The 21,813-nt window shown below is 52.8% G+C and overlaps 7 protein-coding genes across 7 annotated transcripts; 5 read left to right on the top strand and 2 right to left on the bottom strand.

Annotated features, from left to right (window-relative positions):
- Positions 1 to 733: 733 nt before the first annotated feature.
- On the bottom strand, positions 734 to 3,031 carry A1O5_01241 (uncharacterized protein; the record flags this gene model as incomplete). The annotated part of the gene is made up of 1 exon (XM_007741860.1): positions 734 to 3,031. One exon carries the CDS (start codon positions 3,029 to 3,031, stop codon positions 734 to 736), a length of 2,298 nt encoding a protein of 765 aa, XP_007740050.1.
- An 817-nt stretch (positions 3,032 to 3,848) lies between these two features.
- A1O5_01240 (DNA-directed RNA polymerase II subunit RPB3) lies at positions 3,849 to 4,910 on the top strand (the record flags this gene model as incomplete). The annotated part of the gene is made up of 2 exons (XM_007741859.1): positions 3,849 to 3,932; positions 3,984 to 4,910. 2 exons carry the CDS (start codon positions 3,849 to 3,851, stop codon positions 4,908 to 4,910), a joined length of 1,011 nt encoding a protein of 336 aa, XP_007740049.1.
- A 1,132-nt stretch (positions 4,911 to 6,042) lies between these two features.
- On the top strand, positions 6,043 to 8,570 carry A1O5_01239 (transketolase; the record flags this gene model as incomplete). Its single annotated transcript, XM_007741858.1, has 7 exons — positions 6,043 to 6,096; positions 6,155 to 6,203; positions 6,259 to 6,352; positions 6,527 to 6,611; positions 6,675 to 6,969; positions 7,021 to 8,384; positions 8,457 to 8,570. The coding sequence occupies 7 exons, from the start codon at positions 6,043 to 6,045 to the stop codon at positions 8,568 to 8,570; spliced, it is 2,055 nt and encodes a 684-aa protein (XP_007740048.1).
- A 1,150-nt stretch (positions 8,571 to 9,720) lies between these two features.
- A1O5_01238 (uncharacterized protein) lies at positions 9,721 to 10,741 on the top strand (the record flags this gene model as incomplete). Its single annotated transcript, XM_007741857.1, has 4 exons — positions 9,721 to 9,930; positions 10,003 to 10,092; positions 10,213 to 10,520; positions 10,579 to 10,741. 4 exons carry the CDS (start codon positions 9,721 to 9,723, stop codon positions 10,739 to 10,741), a joined length of 771 nt encoding a protein of 256 aa, XP_007740047.1.
- A 1,077-nt stretch (positions 10,742 to 11,818) lies between these two features.
- Positions 11,819 to 14,199, top strand: A1O5_01237 (uncharacterized protein; the record flags this gene model as incomplete). The annotated part of the gene is made up of 2 exons (XM_007741856.1): positions 11,819 to 13,989; positions 14,046 to 14,199. The coding sequence occupies 2 exons, from the start codon at positions 11,819 to 11,821 to the stop codon at positions 14,197 to 14,199; spliced, it is 2,325 nt and encodes a 774-aa protein (XP_007740046.1).
- A 1,767-nt stretch (positions 14,200 to 15,966) lies between these two features.
- Positions 15,967 to 17,728, top strand: A1O5_01236 (uncharacterized protein; the record flags this gene model as incomplete). The annotated part of the gene is made up of 2 exons (XM_007741855.1): positions 15,967 to 16,372; positions 16,428 to 17,728. 2 exons carry the CDS (start codon positions 15,967 to 15,969, stop codon positions 17,726 to 17,728), a joined length of 1,707 nt encoding a protein of 568 aa, XP_007740045.1.
- Positions 17,729 to 19,898: 2,170 nt separating this feature from the next.
- On the bottom strand, positions 19,899 to 21,272 carry A1O5_01235 (uncharacterized protein; the record flags this gene model as incomplete). The annotated part of the gene is made up of 1 exon (XM_007741854.1): positions 19,899 to 21,272. One exon carries the CDS (start codon positions 21,270 to 21,272, stop codon positions 19,899 to 19,901), a length of 1,374 nt encoding a protein of 457 aa, XP_007740044.1.
- Between the last annotated feature and the right edge of the window lie 541 nt (positions 21,273 to 21,813).

Below are 21,813 nucleotides of genomic sequence, written 5' to 3'. Positions count from 1 at the left end.
CCGGGAGCCACGATTACAGTGTGAGATCATTAACTGTTTCTGGACAGGGTGACAGTCACCACAGCAGCAGCAGCAGCAGCATGTCGTCATCGCCGATGCCACTTCCTAAGGGGCGTCTGGTATGGATGCGATCATACGTTGTCCTAGAGGCTCTATGCGGCCTCCAGCGATCTAACTCAATAACTAATGAACAGACTTAGTGAGGGAGGGAGGGAGGGAGGGAGGGAGTGAGTGAGTGAGTGAGTGACGGCATTGGTGATACGCAAACGAAGGCTCGCGTGCGTCCAGACTGCTCACAGAGTTCACCGTCACGTTACATTTTCGTGTTGACGACGAAGCATGGCATCAATGTGGCCCGACAGGATCTCATGCAATTGCGTAGAAGCTCATTTTCGTACGAGTGCCCTATCCTATTCTCATGTCTCATTTTCATTATGGCTATGGCCTTTCTCAGTCTCTAGTTGTAAGCCCCCGTCGTAAGACATCAAGGGCGGCGCTTGCTCTCTCATTCCCAAAAAAAGAAAGAAGGAAAAACAATAATTCTTTACTGTTCCTTCTTTCGTGCCTGTTTTGCATTTTTGCCCCTCGTAGTCCCTTTCCTGGCACGCCTCTGGGAGAACGTACTTTTGTCCTAGCTAGACGACATTACTCTCTCACCTATTCAGTCCCTTAGTTATTGTCTTCCTTGTATTCTCGAACCCCCTGTCTAGGGCATATTCCTCCGAGAAACCCTTTAAACGACGAAGGGATGACTCAAAACACCAATTAGGTAAAGAAATGCTGCCACTGTGGGCCGGGTATCTAGCGAAAACGACAAAGAGCGAAAAACATTGCTGTGAGAGCATGGCGACGCGGCGTTACTTGCGCTGGTGGTCGCACTTCTGCTAGCGGGTGACGTTGGCGGGATGGTTGTTGCTGTAAACACGCCGGTTGGGAGGCTGGTGGGAGGTTGTTGACCTGTCGGATGTTCTCTAGTACCAGCCCCTGAGGGCGAGTTCCTGGTGCTGGTTGTTGTGCTTGTGGTGTTCAGATTTGATGTTTGGCCTTCTGTCTGCGTCATGCTCGTTTCTGTCGTCGGGGGGCTGGTGACTATGCTGACCGGCGGCGTGCCAGGCGATCCAGCCATCGTGGTGATCCCTGGATCTGGTGGCTGCCACTCCGCAGCATCGTCGTATAGAATTCCGTTGATAATAACGCCGACATTGTTCGCGATCATGTTCTTCTGGTCGGTGTTACAGGTCGTATTGACGGCGCGAAGGTAGCACGTCGGTTCCGCCATTGGAGGTGCGACATTCTGGTATGAGGAATTTGCGTCACCAAACGACGAGTAGGTCGACAAGTCGGCAGGCATACCCATACTAATATCTGTCCCCTCAACGATACGCGAAAAGATCGTGAAAGCGGTCTCTGGCTGATAGGCAGGCACCAAGTGGCCTGCATCATAGATTCGGCTGAAACTCAGGTTCCCAAACTCTCGAACAACACCGCCGACGTATGTGCTATTTGCCACGATGGGAGCGTATCCAGCAGCGTACCACGGTAAATAAGATGGACCCGCCGCACCGGCTACCGCGAAGGAAGCTGCTTCTCCTCCTAGCCAGTTGCAGATGTAGTCTCTGTCTCCGTAGATGAGCGCGACTCTGACACCAGAATTGAGAAGATCAACCAGATCTTGAATAATGCCATCTCGCGCATAGTCTCCTGTGATATTGAAGGCAGTAAAAACAGCCATCGAATCTTGACTATAGTTGACTGGAACACCAAGCGCTTGTTGGACTGACAGCTGATTCAGATATTCTAAATAGAGCGCCCCAGGAAAGGGATCGAGCACATTTTGAGAAATGTCGTAAAGAGATCGCCCAGATGTAGTGTATGGGCCGACGACATAGGATTCGCAGTACGATTGCGCTTGCGAACATGCTTCATTAACCGCATTCACGTTTCCGTAGCCCATCGGGTCGAGGGCGGCTTCTTCTGAACGGCAAAAGGCAGTTTGCTGCTGGCAGCCGTCTGCGCTGCCATAGGCGCTTAGAGCGTTGAGTTCTTGCAGTTGCGAGATGGTTTCAATTGCATAGGTGTTCTCGTACGCGAATTTTGGATGAAATGGCGTCTGAGTGAGAAGATCGATCCAACCATTGATGATTCCCAGTGATTTCAGCGTAATATTGATGGTCGTGTTTGCGAAATCGAAATCTGTCTGACGACGCTCATTCTGACTGCCGAAGAAGGCTCCAACAGCGGGCCCATACTTACCTCCGTAGGATTCTGTGAAAAGGTGGACCTCCGACGTGGGTTTAACGGCTTGTGTGCGAAGAGCAGTATTGTACTGCGGGAAAGAAGTGAGAAATGTCTGCAGGAAATGCCATAGCGATTGAGCAGCAATTTGAGAGGTATTGGCCGTGAAAGATGGATTTCCCGATCCGAAGGTGCCATTGAGAAAGGTGTAGGCGGGTTGTGAGATGGGTATCATTGTTGGCGGAACAACGGTGGTTTCGTCGAGCAAATTTAGAGATGTGTTCGTCAGGACATCGTAGGAGAAGCCAACCTGAACGGGCTGGTCAATGAAGATAATGTTGCTACTGCGATCCCAACCCCAGTCTCGCGCGACTGTGCCCAGCCGACCATTGGCAATTTCCACAACTTGACAAGGTCCAACTTCTTGAAAGAGACCAACCATGCTGCTGGAGCCGGGCCCGCCATTGATGAAGACTACCAACGGAGCTGATTCAGGCAACTGTCTCGCTTCAATGAACCAGAAAAAAGTGTTGATGGTGTAGTTTCCCTGACTAGGATCCAAGACATTTGGCGGCAAAGTAATGTAACCGGCGAATTGTTTTTGAGTCTCAAAAACTGTTGTACAAGTCCCAGCAGGGACGCTTTTGTAGGCGAGCGAGACATTCGGATTGACTGGAGAAGGAATTATGATGAGGGAATCATTGACAGGCAGGGGAGGAAACTGGGCCAGGACGATAGAAGTGTGTGCAAAGAGGCTGACAAGCAGACTGTTCAGCCATCTCGTCCATGGTGCCATGCGATGCGAGAAAGGCAACAAAGAATTCTTCGAGCAAGCCCGTCTTCTGCACGATCACATCTGCCGATCCTTTTTTCAAGAATCCGGGGTTGGAGGTCATCACCAAGAGTGCGAAAGCCTCCTGACGACTTGATCACCACCAAAATTTACCGACAGCGATACCAGCTAGACAAATTGAGGGCCAAAAGCTCTTGGAGGGCAATCTTTCGAAAACATCCGACGGTAAGCTGAAAGTGCCTGCGTGACTTGAAGGCAGACGTTTGATGGCCGGGTCTGGTATATGTGTCGTTTGCGACCAGTAGAACTTTGCTGAGACCACCAAACCTGACTTTCTCACAAGATTTAAGACGAGCGACAACCCAATGGTGGAATTGAACAACTACAGCGTGTACGTAGCGATCTGAACGAGTGTGAGATGTTGATGAAAGCAGAAGAAAGAGCAAGAATCGAGCATGGCCCTACACATTTTTTTTCGCTTCCCTCCTCGGCTCCTCCCCGCAGTCGCCGTTGACGCCATGCCGATAGATGGTTATTTCTTGGCGTGTTGAAAGTGGATCAAATGCCGATCGTCCAGCCTCGCCAGGTACCGAAAATCCAGAAATGTACACCTCAGTCACGTGATATGCCTGCGACTAGCACGTGACGCAGCTTGATCTCGAAAATTGTCCCCTGCGCGCAAACCCCAAGAATTTCCAGCGACTTGTGTCTTTGCCGCATTCTTGGTTGATTTCACAACAAAGTCGATGGTGAGATCGTCTCAGCCCCCGATTCGTGCAGAGGCCTATCCATCGCCTTGATTCAGGTAGAGGGAATAGCCATGGCTTACAATGGCTACAACGGCTTCAACGACGATGTTATGGACGGGGTCGAGGCCTCAGGTCCCAAAGTCACTGTGAGAGAAGTAAGTCAGCGACTCGTCAGTTTGTTCTGCTCCTGATCTGACCCGCGACAGGTCGAACCAGATCGGTGCGATTTTGTCCTACAGTCATGCTCTCTCGCCCTCGCCAACTCGCTCCGCCGCGCCATGCTTGCTGAAATCCCCACCATTTCTATCGATCTCGTCGACATTACTACAAATTCTTCTGTTCTTCCTGACGAATATCTCGCACATAGACTGGGTCTCATCCCCCTTGTCAGCAAAGGCGTGGACGAAAACCTGAATTATGGAAGAGACTGTGATCGCTGCGATGACCATTGCGAATACTGCTCCGTTGTCCTCCGCCTTCACGTTCGATGTTCTCAAGCAGGCACGATGCTGGTTCATGCGAACGACCTCATGGTAGTGAATCCTCGCCAAGACGGTATCGGTCGGCCAGTCATTCGTGATGCTAACGGCGCCGGGGCTCTGATCGCCAAACTGAGGCAAGGGCAAGAAATTCAGCTGGAATGCATCGCCAAAAAGGGTATCGCAAAGGAGCACGCGAAATGGGCACCCACTTCGGCGGTGGGCTTCGAATATGACCCGAACAACAAGCTGCGCCACGTAGACTACTGGTATGAGACTGACGCCAAGGAAGAATGGCCGGTGGACGAGCGCAACGCCACGTGGGAGGGAGATGAGTCGGCTGCCGATGCCGCATTTGATCCTGATGCTGTTCCAAGTGCATTCTTCTTCGACGTCGAGGGCATCGGTACCCTCGAACCAGATGACATCGTCCGCGGCGGAATTGAGGTGATCCAGAAAAAGCTGGCTGAGACCATCAAGGTCCTTGGAGGCGCTGAGGCTGCCGGCGTCGACGGAATGAATGGCGTCCAAAGTCCAGATGGGTACGAGCCGGCTCCCGCAAATGGAGCATTCAGTTCATACGGTGGACTCAGGGGGGGCACGACGCCTTATGGTGCGACTCCATACGGTGCGGGTGGCTACGGTTCCTATTAGGCCAACGTTCCTATTAGGCCAAGGATGTATCTGCTTTTGCATAGCGAGGCGTTGGAGGTTTGGCGGCAAGGCCGATTTGCCAGAGGCGAGCATTCATCAGGTCTAGTCAGTCTGGTTTCACTCTACTTGTATTTCCATGGTATGCCACGTTTCCAGGCGTTGCATTCGCTGCAGCGATCAGTCACATCCTCCAGGAAGAGGTGACGGTGGAGCTTCCCAGCACCTTTTTGCTTTTGTCCTTGACCTTGAGAGGACATTTTTGGGCTTCTTGTGACGAGATGACAGAAAGGAAAAGTTGCAGAAATGATTTAGCTGCACGTGCTGGAAAGCTCGACTTCTCTCCATTCCTCTGAAGCAGCAAGAAGAAGCTTATTAGTCAATCTCAGACAAGCAGAATGCCCACCGATTGCCAGCAGGCCAACTTGAATGGGTAAGTGGGAAGTGCTCTACTGACTGGGCCTTTTGAAACGTAGTCAGCATTGCGTGGAACGATTGCTGCCGTAATCAGGCCCTTGTGGACATGCATCCTGTCCTGCCGCCATGAACCATTACTGTCGCGAATGTCGATTTCTTGTTTCGTTCTTGCTGTTGCATTATACTGTTGGAGGGGTTGAGTACACGCACTGCTGGCTGCGGAATATTTAATACTGACCGGATCCCAGGAGCCCACAGAAAAACCTGTGAGAATCTTCTTTTCCGTTGAGACCCAATAAACCGCCCAACTCGAACCAACAGGGAATTCCGGAAACGCGAACAGGACGAAACAGCAGCCTGAAGCGTCGGAGCAGAAGCCGCTCGCCAGGCGCCACCAGTCAGATTCTGTCGATTTCAGGGTCCCAGTAACCCCAGCGCCACCCCAGCACCACCGGTGACTTCAGACCACAGCTGCCGCAGCCCCTCGACTGCCAGACTGCGAAACTGCGAAACGTCAAACTGCGGAACTGCGACTGCCCCGCCATCCCTCCTGGTGACAAACGAAAGTATTAGCCTCAATTGAGCAGTTCCGACAAGTCAACAGCTCAGGCTCGTCGTTCAATTTTTTTTCCTCAACAGCTGCTGCACAACCCTCTAGACCTGTTTTCTCTTCTCCATTCACCTTGCCTTCCATCAATTCTCACATCAGTCTGTCACAATGGGTTACTCTGATCTCGATTGGAAGGCTATTAACACAATCCGACTGCTTGCGGTACGGCTGTTTGCCCCTCCACCGCCATGTCCAAATCTCCTGACTGCTCTTCATCCAGGTCGATGCCACTCTCAAGGCGAACAGCGGTCACCCTGGCGCTCCCATGGGTAGGTCAGCCCAATTGACTGATAGATGGACCGACTCTAACGATTTTTCTCCTAGGTATGGCCCCTGTGGCCCACGTTCTTTTCAACAAATTCATGACCTTCAATCCCAAAAATCCCAATTACATCAACCGCGACCGATTTGTCCTATCGTGAGTATCACCACATTCAGTTCATTGACATCAAGAGAGGAGAAATCGCATACATGGTTAAGAGCAGGTCACAGAGTGGTCGCTTGAGGTCGCCAATGGATCTTCCGCCTGATGTTGAAAGCCTCTTCTAACCGGAAATCATGAGATGATGGTTCTCTTACTGACTTGGCTCAGAAACGGACATGGCTGCATGCTGCAATATGCCCTACTCCACCTCTTCGGTTATGCCGTCTCCATGGACGACCTGAAACACTTCCGAGTCTGTTCTCCCCTCCTCGCTCCCCTGCCGGGCCTGCTGTTGACTAAAGCTAACACGGAGTAGCAAGTTGACAGCATCACTCCTGGCCACCCTGAAGCCCGTGATACTCCTGGAATTGAGGTGACAACCGGCCCTCTGGGCCAGGGTTTCAGCAATGCTGTTGGTTTGGCCATTGCTCAAGCCCACACAGCCGCTGTCTTCAACAAGCCTGGGTATGACCTCATCAACAACTATACTTACTGCTTTTTCGGTGATGGCTGCGCTATGGAAGGTGTTGCAAGCGAAGCTGCTTCCACTGCAGGACATTTGCAGCTAGGCAATCTGATTTGCATTTATGACGACAACCATATTTCCATCGGTAAGACAAACTCTTAACCGACTACGAACCTACAGTCACTAACAATCGTAGACGGTGACACCAAGGTCGCTTTCACCGAGGACGTTGCCAAGCGATTTGAAGCCTATGGCTGGCATGTTCAGCATGTCAAGGATGGCGATCACGACCTTGATGGTATCGAAGCTGCGATCCAGAAGGCCAAAGAGGTCAAAGACAAGCCATCCATGATCAAGTTGACTACCACTATCGGCTTTGGCTCCAAGCTGCAGGGCACAGGTGGCGTGCACGGCAACCCCCTCAAGGCTGATGACGCCGCACAAGTCAAACAAAAGTTTGGCTTCAATCCTGAAGAATCTTTCGTGGTTCCCCAAGAAGTATACGATTTGTACCACAAGCACGCCGCCGAGGGAGCCGCTGCCGAGCAGGCTTGGAACGATCTGTTCAAGAAGTATGGAAACGAGTTCCCGGAGCTGGCCAAGGACTTTACCCGCCGTCTCTCCCGCAAGCTGCCCGAGGGCTGGGAAAAGAGCTTGCCGGTGTGGAAGCCAACAGATGCTGCGGTTGCCACCCGCAAGACTTCTGAGAAGGTCCTAGAATGCATTCACGAAGCCGTCCCCGAGTTATTGTCGGGCTCTGCAGATTTGACTGGAAGCAACAACACCCGATGGAAGAACGCCGTTGACTTCCAGCCTCCGAGCCTCGGGATCGGTGACTGGACTGGTCGCTACCTGCGATATGGTGTCCGCGAGCATGGAATGGCTGCTATTATGAATGGTATTTCTGCTTATGGCACTCTGATCCCGGCTGGTGGTACGTTCTTGAATTTCGTGTCATATGCTGCCGGAGCCGTCCGTCTGTCGTCTCTCTCGCACCAGCGAGTTATCTACGTTGCTACTCACGACTCCATCGGCCTTGGTGAAGACGGCCCTACACATCAACCAATTGAGACCTTGGTCCACTTCCGAGCTCTTCCAAACATGATGGTGTGGAGGCCTGCTGATGGCAACGAGACGTCGGCCGCATACTACATGGCGCTGACTTCGACATCTACCCCCTCCATCCTGGCTTTGACCCGACAGAACTTGCCCCAGTTGGAGAACTCGACTATAGAGAACGCCATCAAGGGCGGTTACGTTGCCATAGAGGCCCAGAACGCCGATATCACCATAGTGTCCACGGGATCTGAGGTCGGAATTTGTATCGATACAATCAAAGTGCTGAAGGATCAGCACGGGATCACTGCGCGCGTTGTTTCGATGCCATGCACGGAAGTCTTTGACGCTCAGCCCAAGGATTATCAGCTGAAGGTCATTCCCGGTGGTATTCCAACTTTGTCTGTCGAAGTCATGTCCACCCTCGGATGGGAGAAATACTCACATGAGCAATTTGGTCTCAACCGATTCGGTGCTTCTGGCCCTTACAAGGAGGTTTACAAGGTTCGTTGCAAGTTTTTCTTTTCTTTTTTTTTTTTTTTGGCTACCCGGTCACAGTGACTGACAACATTTTAGAAATTTGAGTTCACTCCCGAGGGCATCGCTAAGCGTGCTGTTGCTACCGTCGAGTTTTACAAGGGCATGAAGCCTCGATCACCCATCAACCGTGCTTTCCAGCAACTTATCTAGAAAGCCGAGTTGAATCAAAGTACTAGGAGACACACGATGCGAGCCTGCCGGATCGGACAAGGAGGACGTATCAGTCCTGTCTAAGGGAGGGTTGACAGGTGTACCATCCGAGCCAGCACCGGGGGGCCTGTGTATGATGATTCAATACATGAATTTGATGCGGGTTAGATAGAACAACGCGGGAAAGACAATAAAATATGAATGCAGAGGGACGTCTGAGACAAGGCTCGCCAATCCTCTTGTCTACAGGTCGGTTGAGATAGACTCGCATGAATATCAGCTTTGGGGGTGCTGACCTCGTACGTACCTGTCTCGCTGTGTCAGAGAGCGCTGAAGTCGGCTCGTCGGGAACTATTTTTCGTTTGTGAGGAGAAGGAGGGGCGGGGGCCAGGCTTCTTCACCGATCTGTCAATGATGCCTCCCTGCCCCCCCCCCCCCCCCACTTGGCCCCCAATAGGAGTAAATGTGCAATGGTGATAACGGTCTTGGTGGTCCACTAGACGAGCCCTGCATCTGTCGATCAACGCCGCGGCTTTTCGCTTTTCCTTTTTCCCACTTGGACACGGTGCGAGAGCAACTCTACGCGCTGATGGCGTTGATTCAGGGGGATGACCGTCATCTTTAACCGGTGGCTTGATCTCCCACTCCTCAACCCTGGGCGGCGTTTTCCACAATTCTTGATGCTTCCAAACCATAGACTGAACGGTTTCCCCCGGCCAAGGGCCTCTGGTGTCCCAAAAAAATAAAAAAAAAGAGGAACAGATGCTCTCCTTCTCTAGCAAGCCATTGCAGGGAATTAATTTCCATTCACATCTGTCCATGTGATTTCCGTTGGGCGGTTTCTTCCTGGATGCCAGCCATCAACGGGGCCGCCACTATTTTCCTACGTCTCAGAGCCTCAGTTCTCGAGACTTTTCCGTCCTGTTTCTTTTGACGTCTGTTGTCTCCGCTGTCGGCATGTGCACCTCTTCGAAATCATCCAGACCCCGCAGTTCTCATTTCTCTTCCTGCGCACCCGTTCCTTGGATTTGATACTTCGTGCGATTGCAGCTGCCCATGAGCCAGTGAGACTTAGAGAGATTATCGCAGCCAGCGCCTTTCCATTGAACTCACCTGCCATATCCAACCGGTTTTTCACGTGTATCTAGACATGGCTCCATCCACATGGGTTGTGATCGGAGCTTCCCGGGGCATAGGTCTCGAGCTCGTCCGTCAACTGCTCGATCAGGGGAATCAGGTCATCGCGGCCGTACGCAGTCCAGAGACCGCCAACCACATCTGGCAGTTGTCTGCTAAACAAACGAGACCCGCGGCCTGTCTCATTGAACAGTGCGACGTCACTGATGAATCGAGCATTGATGTAAGTCGTGGCCACCTCAGTAGGGCACACGTTTGAGGCGCTATCGTTCACCGATACTGACGCAATGGATAGGCATTTGTAAGCGCGATGGGGAGGCTGGTTGCGAAGGGGATGCGGCTCGATAATATTGTCTTGAATGCCGGCATCTTGAAATATCCTAACGTACGAGTACATGCGCATTTACGCGCGTCCAGAAGAGCTAATGATAGTATCAGAGAGCTACCGAGATGTACGATCCAGAATCTCCCAAAGACCTACTTCCGAAAGATGAGGTACTGATAGCCAGCTGCGCGCAGATCCTTTGCCGACTTCGCGCAGCACCTACATACGAACACCATTGGGCCTATCATCATTGCACAGAAATTGGTAAACCTGAGCAGCACAGCACCTCCGTCCAAGGTGATATTTATTTCCTCCGATTCCGGGTCCACAGCACTGTTTAGAGAGCACGAAGACGGATTTGGCGCCTACGCGGCCAGCAAGGCTGCGCTGAATCAGATGCTCAGACATATGGCCGCCGAGCTGAAAAGGAAAAAGGGCAAGTACGAGGATGTCTGCGTGTTGGCCATGCATCCTGGTGAAGTTCAGACGTGAGTCTCAATCACCACACCATTTCCGCCGACCAAGTGATGCTGACATGGTTGCCAGTGACATGGCAAACATCGACCTCGACTGGGAAGTAGAAGGAATCATTACCCCTGAGGAAAGTGTAACGAAGATGTTGAAGGTCATTGGAGAGAAAGGCAAAGATGACAGTGGGACATTCTGGTGCTGGGATGGAAGGGTAAAGCTGAAACACGCCAATCTGTGAATTCTTATTGAGCTAACAACGTCTGAAGAGGCATCCCTGGTGAACCGTCGAAGTGCTTATGGAATGAGCCAGTCCCTTGGAGGGATCGAGGGGTGGTACTGCATCTGGAGTGCAGGTATGGCAAACACACAGGAGCCGCAGCACGAGGCGTGCGGTCCCCATGCTCTGGTGTCGCCGTGTCAGGTACAGAATGTTGAGGACTGTAAGGAGTAGCGTGGTCCAGATGCATGTTGCCCCAACTGCCTCCGCAGAGGATGTGACAAGCGAAAGAGACCCAGTAGAATCAAAACTTGATTGCAGTGTCGGTTGGGATAGCGCGTGGCCATAGAAGCTTCCAGTGCATGTCAAGGACCTACTTGTAGGTAATGTAGCGGCAACAAGGCTGACAGAACATGGCCACCTGTTGACAAAGAACGGGCGACTTGCAGGCCGCAAGGCACAAGTGAAGAATTCGTTCGGCGGCGGCGGCGCTTACCGCAACGGGAATAGCGTGCCTGCCGCTCAACTTTTTGATTGCCTGACTTTTTGGTCTGATTTTCGACCGCTTCCCTCGACCACCACCACCAACTTTTCCCCTACAAACCTTCCACCATCAGCTTTCCTCTCTGCGTCGTCTGCTATCCTTGCAGTCGATTGCTATTCTCCCCCTTTCCCCCATAAAATACTCGTGAAGTCACCAAAAAAAAGTGAAAATCCCCCTCAAAAAACCCAGAGTCGTGCGGTAAGTCATCTCGTGGCCCTTTTGCCTGCGCAACCCTTTTTCCCTCTGCACGGTACTCGGTGCGAGACCCAGAGGTAAAGGCGAACAACATCTGACGGACATGGCAGTGCTCGACTTTAACAACATATCCCTTACCAAGGCATCACCAAGGCATCACCAAGTCATCACCTCCATTGCTCAGGACAAACTGTCAATCCCTCGTTCTCGTTACCTCTGCAACCAAGCCCGGAAAGGTCAAACAAAAAAGTGAGCGCTCTCTTTGCCCCGTTGTCGCCGGCCGACGGGCGTCGGTCCTGCAACTTTCCTACCTCCGCGGCCTTCATCCCAATATATTCTGACTGTGTCTCACAGCGAAAATGTCTGCTGCAGACGTCTCCAATGCTGCTCCGGCCGCTGGCCAGAACGGCACTCCCGACGCTCCTACCCAGAACGGCGCACCTGCCATCGATACCAATGTTGCGCCATCTGGTGCCTCGGGCGATGATGTCCCTACACCCTATTCTGCGACTCCCAACACCGCGCAGCACTCCGCCTCGCTCTATGTCGGCGAGCTCGATCCCTCTGTCACCGAAGCCATGCTTTTCGAGTTGTTTTCCTCTATTGGCCAAGTTGCTTCCATCCGTGTCTGCCGTGACGCCGTCACCCGCCGCTCCCTTGGGTATGCCTACGTCAATTACAACAATACTGCTGACGGTGAGAGAGCTTTGGAAGATTTGAACTACACTAGCATCAAGGGCCGCCCGTGTCGTATCATGTGGTCTCAGCGCGATCCCGCCCTCCGTAAGACTGGACAAGGTAATGTCTTCATCAAGAACTTGGATGCCGCGATCGACAACAAAGCGCTCCATGATACTTTCTCCCAATTTGGCAACATTCTCAGCTGCAAGGTCGCCCAAGATGAGCTTGGAAACTCAAAGGGATACGGCTTCGTCCACTACGAGACCGCCGAGGCTGCCAATCAGGCGATCAAATCTGTCAACGGCATGCTGTTGAACGACAAGAAAGTCTTCGTTGGCCACCACATCGCAAAGAGAGATCGCCAGAGCAAGTTCGAGGAAATGAAGGCCAACTTCACCAATGTCTACATCAAGAACATCGATGAGTCGGTCACTGACGAAGAATTCACCAAGCTGTTCGAGCCCTACGGCACCGTTGTCTCGGCCACCATCACTCGCGACGAGAATGGCAAGAGCCGTGGCTTCGGATTTGTCAACTTTGGCAGCCACGAATCCGCCGCCAAAGCTGTTGACGAGCTCAACGACAAGGAATTTCACGGCAAGAACTTGTATGTTGGACGCGCTCAGAAGAAACATGAACGTGAGGAGGAGCTCCGCAAGCAGTATGAAGCTGCACGCATGGAGAAGGCTTCCAAGTATCAAGGCGTCAACTTGTATGTCAAGAATTTGGCTGATGATGTGGACGACGACAAGCTTCGTGATCTGTTCAGCGGCTATGGAACCATCACCTCCGCCAAGGTCATGCGCGACACAGCTGAGCGTACCGCATCCCCTGCTGCCGACAAGGACAAGGAGAACAAGAAGGAAGATGCTGAGAAGGGTGATGATGAGCAGAAGACTGAGAGTGAAGGCAAGGAAGAGACCAGTGACGAGTCTAAAGAAGCCAAGAAAGAGGGCAAGCCTGGTCAGAAGATGTTTGGCAAGAGCAAGGGCTTCGGCTTCGTCTGCTTCAGCAACCCGGATGAGGCGTCCAAGGCAGTCTCTGAGATGAACCAGAAGATGGTCAACGGTAAACCGTTGTATGTTGCGCTCGCTCAACGCAAGGATGTTCGCAAAAGTCAGCTCGAGGCTAGTATCCAAGCACGGAACACCCTTCGTCAGCAGCAACAGGCTGCGGCTGCTGGTATGCCGCAAGGCTACATCCAACCCACTGTTTTCTACGGGCCGGCTGGACAGCAATTCCTCCCCCCCGGGGCGCAGCGTGGAGGTATGCCCTTCCCTGGTCAACCTGGTATGGTCATTCCCGGTATGCAAGGCGGCCGTGGACAATTCCCTGGCGGTTTCCCACAACAAGGCCGTGGCATGCCTCAAGGCCAACAGCTTCCTCCGAATTTCGGTCTGCCTGGACAGATGCCATTTATCCAGAATCCTGCTCTGGTCAATGGTATGTACAATAACCCTCAAGCCTTGGCCCAGATGCAAGCTCAGATGGGCCGTGGCGCCGGTGGTCGTGGTCAGATGCAAGGCATGCAGGGTATGCCTCCGAACATGCAGAGCATGGCTGGCGTGCGTGGTGGTGGTTTCCCGCAGGGCGGTCGAGGTGGCATGCAGAACATGGCAGGCGCCCAAGCAGGCGCTCGGTTGCCTCCACAGGGTCGTGGACAGATGATGCCCGGCCGAGAAGAGGTACCTGCCAGTGGTCTAAGCAACCTTGCTTCTCTGCCCCCCAACCAACAGAAACAAATGCTTGGTGAAGCGATTTACCCAAAGATCCAACAGATTCAACCGGAGCTTGCTGGCAAGATTACTGGGATGCTTTTGGAAATGGACAACTCCGAGTTGTTGGCATTGTAAGTTATTATTGCTACAGCAGGATATTTTCGTTGATGGCTAACATTTCTTGCAGGATTGACGATGACAGTGCTCTTCGTGCCAAGGTGGAGGAAGCCCTTACTGTCTACGACGAGTACGTCAAAGGCCGTCAAACTACCGGTGATGGTCCCAACGGCACGAAAGAGGAGGATGGGTCCAAGGCTGAAGGCGGCGAAGCGACGGCTTAGACGACCTGGCCCGGACTACTCTTACTGTCTTAACACAACTTTTTCAACCCAAATTGCACGATCACTGTACTCGACTTGGGCAAGATGCCTTTCTACCAAAAGTTCTGATACTGCAACATGTTAGCTGAGTGCTCTGCAATGGGGCCTCCGGACCATGGAGCTGGACTGGATTGCAGTGGCGGTGGCAGGCGAATGGCGTCCTTTCTCCCGAGCAGATGGCTCCCAATTGTGCCCAAGGTGGCTCGGTGATTATGAGCTTCTCTTGTTGTTTGAGTGTATGATAGACAGGCGATATGCCCCCCCTTTTCTACATGGACCTATGCACTACGCAGTATCTCTCTAAGATACTTGCTTGTACTTCGTGTACCCGGGTTCCCCTGCTGGAAAACCGGAGATAGGTTGCATCTTTGCCATGCGTAGATAGATTCCCCCTTAATGAGATGGCTCCTCTGTTTGAACTTGTGCCTTGCAGTCTTGTTTGTTTTGTGACAATGCGGAGTTGAGTGTACGTGGCGCAACAAAAGCATGGGGTGACTTCGCCCCTTGCAGGTCGACAATATGTACCTCGGACTCCGTACTGGGTACTCTGCACCTTGTCGACGTTCGCCTATACTCATTGTGCACGACATTCCTTTTTGGGGTTCCCAATGATGTCGACAGTGTCTATCTTTGCGCTGTGGAGCATTCGGCCTGTATGGCGATTATTGGGGTGGAGCGCTGCCGTCGCCTATACAAGTCGACAACTCTTCGACCCGCGTCCCAACTTTCCTTCCTTCCTTCTCCCTCCCGCTGACATCTTCAACACCCTTCAATGTCGTATTTGCTGCATTTGAATCTCCGCTTCCACCATTCTTTCATCCAGATCTGCTTAGTTGCTGCTATATTGGATAGATCCCTTCATGTTGTCAGTAGAATCTCCACGAATTTACACCTGGCTTTCACACCAAGGTCTGCCACAGAAATCATCCAACAACAACTTCGAACCCCCCAAAGAAAAGAGCAAGGAACATATTTCCTCACTTCCATGGACCCTTTGTCCGTACACCTATACCTTCATCTCAAAGCGTGTCAGGGAACGTCCGACAGTCGACATCACAATTTGAGCGCTTGCCCTAAGCCGTGCCAGCACCTCGCAGGTTTGCCAATTTAACAATCAACACATCATGACATCGAGCATGTTGATCTCCATAGGCTGCATTGATGGCTTTTTTCGTACGCATCAGCTGTGGTCGGCGAGCTGTCGTGCGGCTAATTTTCCACATGATCCCAACCAAGACCACCGAGGTCATGATCAAACCTCTCTTTGAGCACGGTAGGCAAGAGATATTGGACGACCGATGGGTTATTACATTGTCAACCGGGCCCAGCGGGCCTCGCCGACAATGTTGCCGCAGTCGTTGGTGGAGGCATGCTGAACGAGAGATCATGAGACGGAAGACTCATGCATGACCTCAGCTGATATGGCCAGGAGAAGCCCAAACAATCTTTGTGCACAAAGGAACCTTGGAAGCAAACACGCGAGCTTCTTCACCTCCCGCCAAGTCTTCTGCTTCAAATGCAGAGCCTCGCTCCGCTTGCATGAGGCTGCGAGGCTGCAGGCCCATGTCAACGGGTACGGCAGGAAGGAAGAGAAAGTTTGAGAATGTTCAACGCGTCAAAATGCCTGCGGTATCCATCACTTGCTGATAATCTCACAAAGCCCCCTCCTCTTTGCATCGATCCTCATACCTACACATACTTACACGCCAGGAGCCCATCGCTACGGCAATGTCTAGAGACGACAGCCCCCTGTTTCTCCCTTCTTCTCCCCTTCCCCATCTATCTAGGAGCCCTGATGATGAAGTCCCGATCCTGGTCCAGAGAGCGCAAGGCGTTGAAGCTCTGAGCCCGGCATTTGACAACTTCCTTGTCTCATACAATCACGCATTTTTTGATCTCGTCGAGCGCCAAATCGAACTGATCAAATCACGTTCGCAGGCGTTCGAAGATGGTCATGTCAGTGTCTTCGACAAGGTGTTGTTGATTCTCACACAGAATGGAAACAATCTGAACAACCCAGCGGCTATCAGTTTCTATTGCAAAGAGTATCTGAACGTCGATATCGGCGCTTCTGCTCAGGAAGTGACATCAAGGCTCCAGCAGACCGTGGAAGTTTCACAGGCGTTGCAGCAAGGTATGCGAACTCCAGCTTCGTCCAGTGGCTGCTTATCTGATGAACCTGTTTCCAGAACCGTCCTCGGATAAGACCAATATGGTTCGGAGAGGATCTGGAGCTGTAGGTCAAACGCCTGCCCGATTATTGCCCGTCAACCCAAACCTACGCAAGGACATGGAACCCAGATTGGCAGTGTTGTGGTCCGTATATGAAACTGCCCGAGCAGAGTATCTCGCCGTACTCGATAAGAACGACAATGAAATGGCAATCAAGAGAGCCAAATTCCTCCGTGACACGGCTGAAAACATCCTCTTATATCTCGAGAACAGGAATGCTGATCCTCTGATGGTCGCGGAGCTCGAAGGGACATTTACCCATGCCAAAAACACCGCTGTTTGCTTGACTGGTGGCAAGAAACGCAAATTCGACAAATCAGAAATGGACCAAGTCAAGGGCACGCCGCGTGGACCAAGTCTGCCATTCAGGAAGCTGAGATCCCGTGGGGGTGGTGGAGTTGGCGATGCAGCTGCTTACAAGCGTTCTTATCGTCCAGATACCTCAAGCGGCCATACTGGTGAGATGACAAGCTCTTGCGGATGGGGCAGCTCTGATCTCCCCAGTGGACACACCCAGCCATACCGGGCAAGATACCCTGACCCATACCAGTACCAAGAGCACGACCCACATCGTTCCGAGTATGCTGGCGCACCGGCAAGAGACTACGAACGCGGTTATGACAATGACGAGGCAGGATACAGCTTGGGTATTGGCTCATACAATGCCGCCGTTTCCAACAGCTACCGGGATCGCGGCGGGGTCAGCGGCGGCAGCGCAACTAGAAACCCGTCAGACGAACGCGCCTCCTCAGAGTATTCGGAGTATCTGGACACGATTGAACGCGACCGGGAGCAACAGCATGGAAAGAGGACTCGCTCCAAATCAGCATCTCGAAAGCGCGACCAACCCCGTCGAGAAGACCAAATGCGAGACCAAAGCCGTCATCGTCGCCGCTCAAGGTCGCCAGCAGATGATCGAGAATACTACGACCACCGAGCATACCCCCGCGACCGTAAGTACGACCACGAGCGCGACAGAGACCACCACCGCTATCCCGGCGACAGGATCGAGGACAGGGGCCACGGCCGCCTAGCCAGCACAAGCATTGGCGGACGTCCCCCCAAGTTCCCTCCCTTGACCACCGGCCATGGACATGGGCACAGCTACGGCTCGGGTCTCTACGGCTACGACTATGCCAACGCCAGGGCCAGGCTGGTTGATTCGTACGTGCCTGCCCGAGATCGCAGCCGTACTCGTAGCCGCAGCCCCAGCTACACTAACAGCCAGAGTCGAGGCCGTGGTCGACGTCGCTCTTAGCGCAGTTGAAAGTACGAGGTGTGAGGTGTGAGGTGAAATGGTGTAGTTGAGCTTCCTTAAACGAAAGAGAGATGAACAAGAACAAGAGAACTGAGGAGGAAATCAGCGAAACATCATGCGGAGACGGAGAGAATACAGATGTCTTAGGATAACCGAGTGAGTATTGTCTACTACGGCGCGAGTGCTCACGACTGACCGCGAGGGTGAGGATGTTCTAGCTGGACGTTACGATGGGAACGGGGCTCGCAGGGGATCATCCATTTGTGTGTGCATGCGTGCATGGGCTGTCACAGTCCGAGGAGAGAAATCATGTATCAACATTGCTGACATTGGCGCTGACGAGAGAGAGCAAGACGGCCAACTCGAGCGAGACGAAGAGAAGGGCTACAAGCTCCAATGAGCTCGGAAGTACTGTACATAGCTCGATGGGTACGGTACATAGCTCAATAGGCGGTTCAGGTCTCGCAACTCGCTGCTTTTTATCGATTCTCGTATGGCGGTAAAATGAGGAGGTCAACTTAGTATCTGACATGGTATCTAGTACAAGACGAGAGACAAACAACTCGAAATACAATCGACTCATCGGGAGATACTTGTATCCTTCGAGCTCTCCTCGAAAGGCTCGAAAGGGGACGGGAGCGCCTGCTCTAGCCTTGTCTACCTACAGCTGCCTGTCGTAACCCTCTCGACAAGGACGTGCAGGGCAAACTACATACCAGAGCCTTGTCTTCGTATCGTCCTGGGCCACTATTCGCTGGGCTCTTAAGCATAGCCGCTCTGAAGTGGGGCCCATATGGGGCCATATGCCATATTCTGGATTTTTCGAGGAGGTATTTAAGTCAACAGCCTCCTCCTCAACTTGGCCGATGCTTCTCGTCGGAGTCAATATCTACAAGGTAAACATGGAGGGAGGCGACCCCCTATTATCATGTTTGACCGCCACCCGCCAAACACAAGATCAGAAAACTCAAGACCTGGAACAGAGAGGTCTGGGCAATACCACACGCCCAATCCACGAGGTTGCTTGGATTCATGCCAATACCTTTTCTTCTGAGGAATTCAATGCCGTTGAGACCGAGGATTCGATGAATCATTGGCCACAGCATCCACTGCACACCTAGCGCACGTCGCTCACGTTGTTGGCTCGATTTTGTTTTGTCAACTTACTTCTTGCTGCGCCAACGCGAGCCTGAAGGTGGAAGTTGGCTTGATTGGGGGTAGATAGGTCCAATAGTCTTGTCGATTCTTGATTTTAAGGAATATCCTGGATCCTCGTAGCTCCTATGCAGACTCTGACGGCTGAGATGACCGATTGCTGCACAAGGGCAAATGGGCGTTTGATGTCGAGCTGATTGAAGCATCAGCACCCCTTCCTTGTACTCTGCTATGGCTGACTGGATTCGAGACGGATCAATTCGAGGCAGCAGGACTGCACAGTCTGATTTTGTGTTGGACAAACCTGTGTGGGAAAGAAAAGGCATCGTTGGGTCACGCGCCTGAGATCAGGCTGAAGGCTGCTCAGCCCACGAGGCACCTGTGGTAGTGTAATATAGCCTCTCCTTCACTGTTCTCGACCACCAAGCCTGATCGATCCCGGTTTACGATGACAGCACGAAGATCCAATCGGCGCAAGGCAGGCCGACGACTTTGCAAGGCACAGTCATCGCATTTACTGCTTGCTGTTACCGTCCACACCTCGGCCGCAAGGCGGAAAAAGAAACAGAGCCAACGTTAGTTGACGCACCGGGCAGCGCCGGGCGGCCACGCAATCAATCATGCTTCAAGTACCTCGTACACTAGCAAAGAATCACAGCAACCATGGAAAACGGGAGAAATCCTTCTCTCTCCATCGTAATCCATGACACGGGGGCCTGCTCACCCCGGCTCGCGTGAGTCAGGGTCAGCCAGGGGTGAGCTCGGTGTCGATTTGCCGTCTCTTGGCAACGTGAACGATCAGTACAGCAACTCGTCGCAGATATCATCTGCATCCCCATTCCATGCCTCTGCCTCTCTGAAATGGATGGTAGGCATACTCGTACATGTTTTGTTTTATCATTGGCGATCTCACCATCATGAAAAAGATGCCCGACTGAAACTATGAACACTCTTGGATGGATGGCTCCCTTCTGATGACTTTGAAATGTATAGGCTCGACAGAGACACCGCCATTTCAAATCTGACGGATGACATCCACGCCCTGTAGACAATGGCCGTCATCGCTGAGCGGGTCTGAAAGTCGACGGTTTCCTATCCCTGGACCAAGTTGATACCCAGCCACGGTTGGCGTGTGAGGCAAGGGCGTATTCGTGGCTAACATCAACATGACGGAATCCTGGAGCGAGCTCGTATCCACGACTCGGCCACCGTGTGCTTCGGCGAAGGACAAGGTGGGCGTGTCCGATCTGCGGCGCCGGAAGATCGATGAGCGAGATGGTTGGACCTGTGACTCGCCCGACTCGGAATTGTCAGTGCTCGAATTTGTGGAGGCAGAATCTTCGAAGTGGGCTCGGGCCAGAGCTTTGCGGACGGTTTGTCGGAAGCCGCTGCGCGTTCCAGTTGCGGGAGAGGGGTTGTTATGGTGGGGGTATGTTTCAGTGCTGGCTCCCGTCAGGTACGCTTCTCTCGTACATTGATATTCGTCCTCCGCATCTCGGTGGTCACCGATGATTCCAGGAATGCTTTGAGTGGATTGCAGGCTTGCAGGGTTGGTTTGAGCGTAAAACCGTGATCGAGAGAGCCTGGGCAGTCCGATACCAGCCACGATACGTGCATCAGACACTCTGCGATTTTGCAACTCCCAGATTGGTGGCAGTTCGAATGGACTGTTCAGGACCTCTTCGAGAGACTGGTAGGCGCGCTCACGGTAGGTTGGGCGGCATGTAGGGCAGATTTTGAAGCCACAGAGCTGGACATATGGTAGCCTGGGCTGCTGCGGGAGCGGATCGGCTGGGGTAGATGGCTTCGGTCGGGGCGCGGGAGGAGGGAGTGATGGCTCGGACATCCAGACCTTCTGCAACTCTTTCCAATCGTAAGCCGCCTTTATTTCTTCGTCGAGCTCGGCCGAGGAGTTGGTTGAGAAGGTGGTGCTTTGCGGCAGAGTGGAAAATGTTCCATGGTCGTCGGTGGATGAGGAGGTGGAAGCGGTGGTGAAAGTCGAGGCTGTGGCGGGTCTGCCCTCATCTGGCTCAAGCTGAGAGAGGACGAGATCCCTCACCCTTTCCTTCTGCTCCATCAGTTTCTTGACCTCTTGAGGAGTGTACTGGCCTTCTCCAATGGCCTTGATGATTGGACTGCTGAGGGAATGACTAGTGACCTCCTGACCCAATGCTCGGCCTCTTGGGAGAGCAGGCTCGTCTGTGAAGTCGGATTCGGGCAAGAAGCCGCCGGTGTCTTGGGTGCAGCGATAGAGCCATCCGATGTTTGGGTGTTTGTGGCAGAGCGAGCATTTGAAGGAGCCGTAGGGATCATACAGACGGGTCATGGTCATGTGGGTGCACGGATTGCGTCTCTCGGGACCCAGAGTGTTCCTGCGTAGGAGAGGCATGGTGGGAGGGATGGGAAGGAGGGCGATTGAGGACGGTGGGAAGCATGACATTCGAACAACAGACCGGACGACAGTGCGAGAAGTGAAGTGAGAAGTGAGAAGCGAATGGGGGTGAAGTCAATGGGGAGGGAGAGCGAGAGAGGGAGAGAGGGAGAGAGGGAGAGAGGGAGAGCGTGGGAGGTGGTAGTAGGAAGGAGCACCTCATCTTGCCTGCGGTCTCTTCACCATGTCTTCTCGCATCTCCTACATTTCTCTTTACAACATGTTCTCCTCTTCTCCTCAGTTACCGTTCATCGACGCAGGCCCAGGCAGGTTCGTGTGCCGCGTATGGCCCACCACTCTCGCTCTTTTGTGTGCCTGCCTGTCTGTTTCTTCTTTCTTATACCGAGCATACTGAGGCGATGTCACTGCCGCTTGAATGTACACCATCACTGCACTCGGTATACGCAACCCATGTCTCGACGACGATGGTGTTTACCAGTGGCTCAAGTGAGCTGACACAGGCTTGCACAGGCTTCACAGGTCAACTGGGTGTGTTTAT

Source organism: Cladophialophora psammophila (genome assembly GCF_000585535.1).
Source record: "Cladophialophora psammophila CBS 110553 chromosome Unknown aczJe-supercont1.1, whole genome shotgun sequence".
Taxonomy (NCBI): Eukaryota; Fungi; Ascomycota; class Eurotiomycetes; order Chaetothyriales; family Herpotrichiellaceae; genus Cladophialophora; species Cladophialophora psammophila.
The sequence above is the reverse complement of the archived record's forward strand: the minus strand, read 5'-3'. Positions and strand labels throughout refer to the sequence as shown.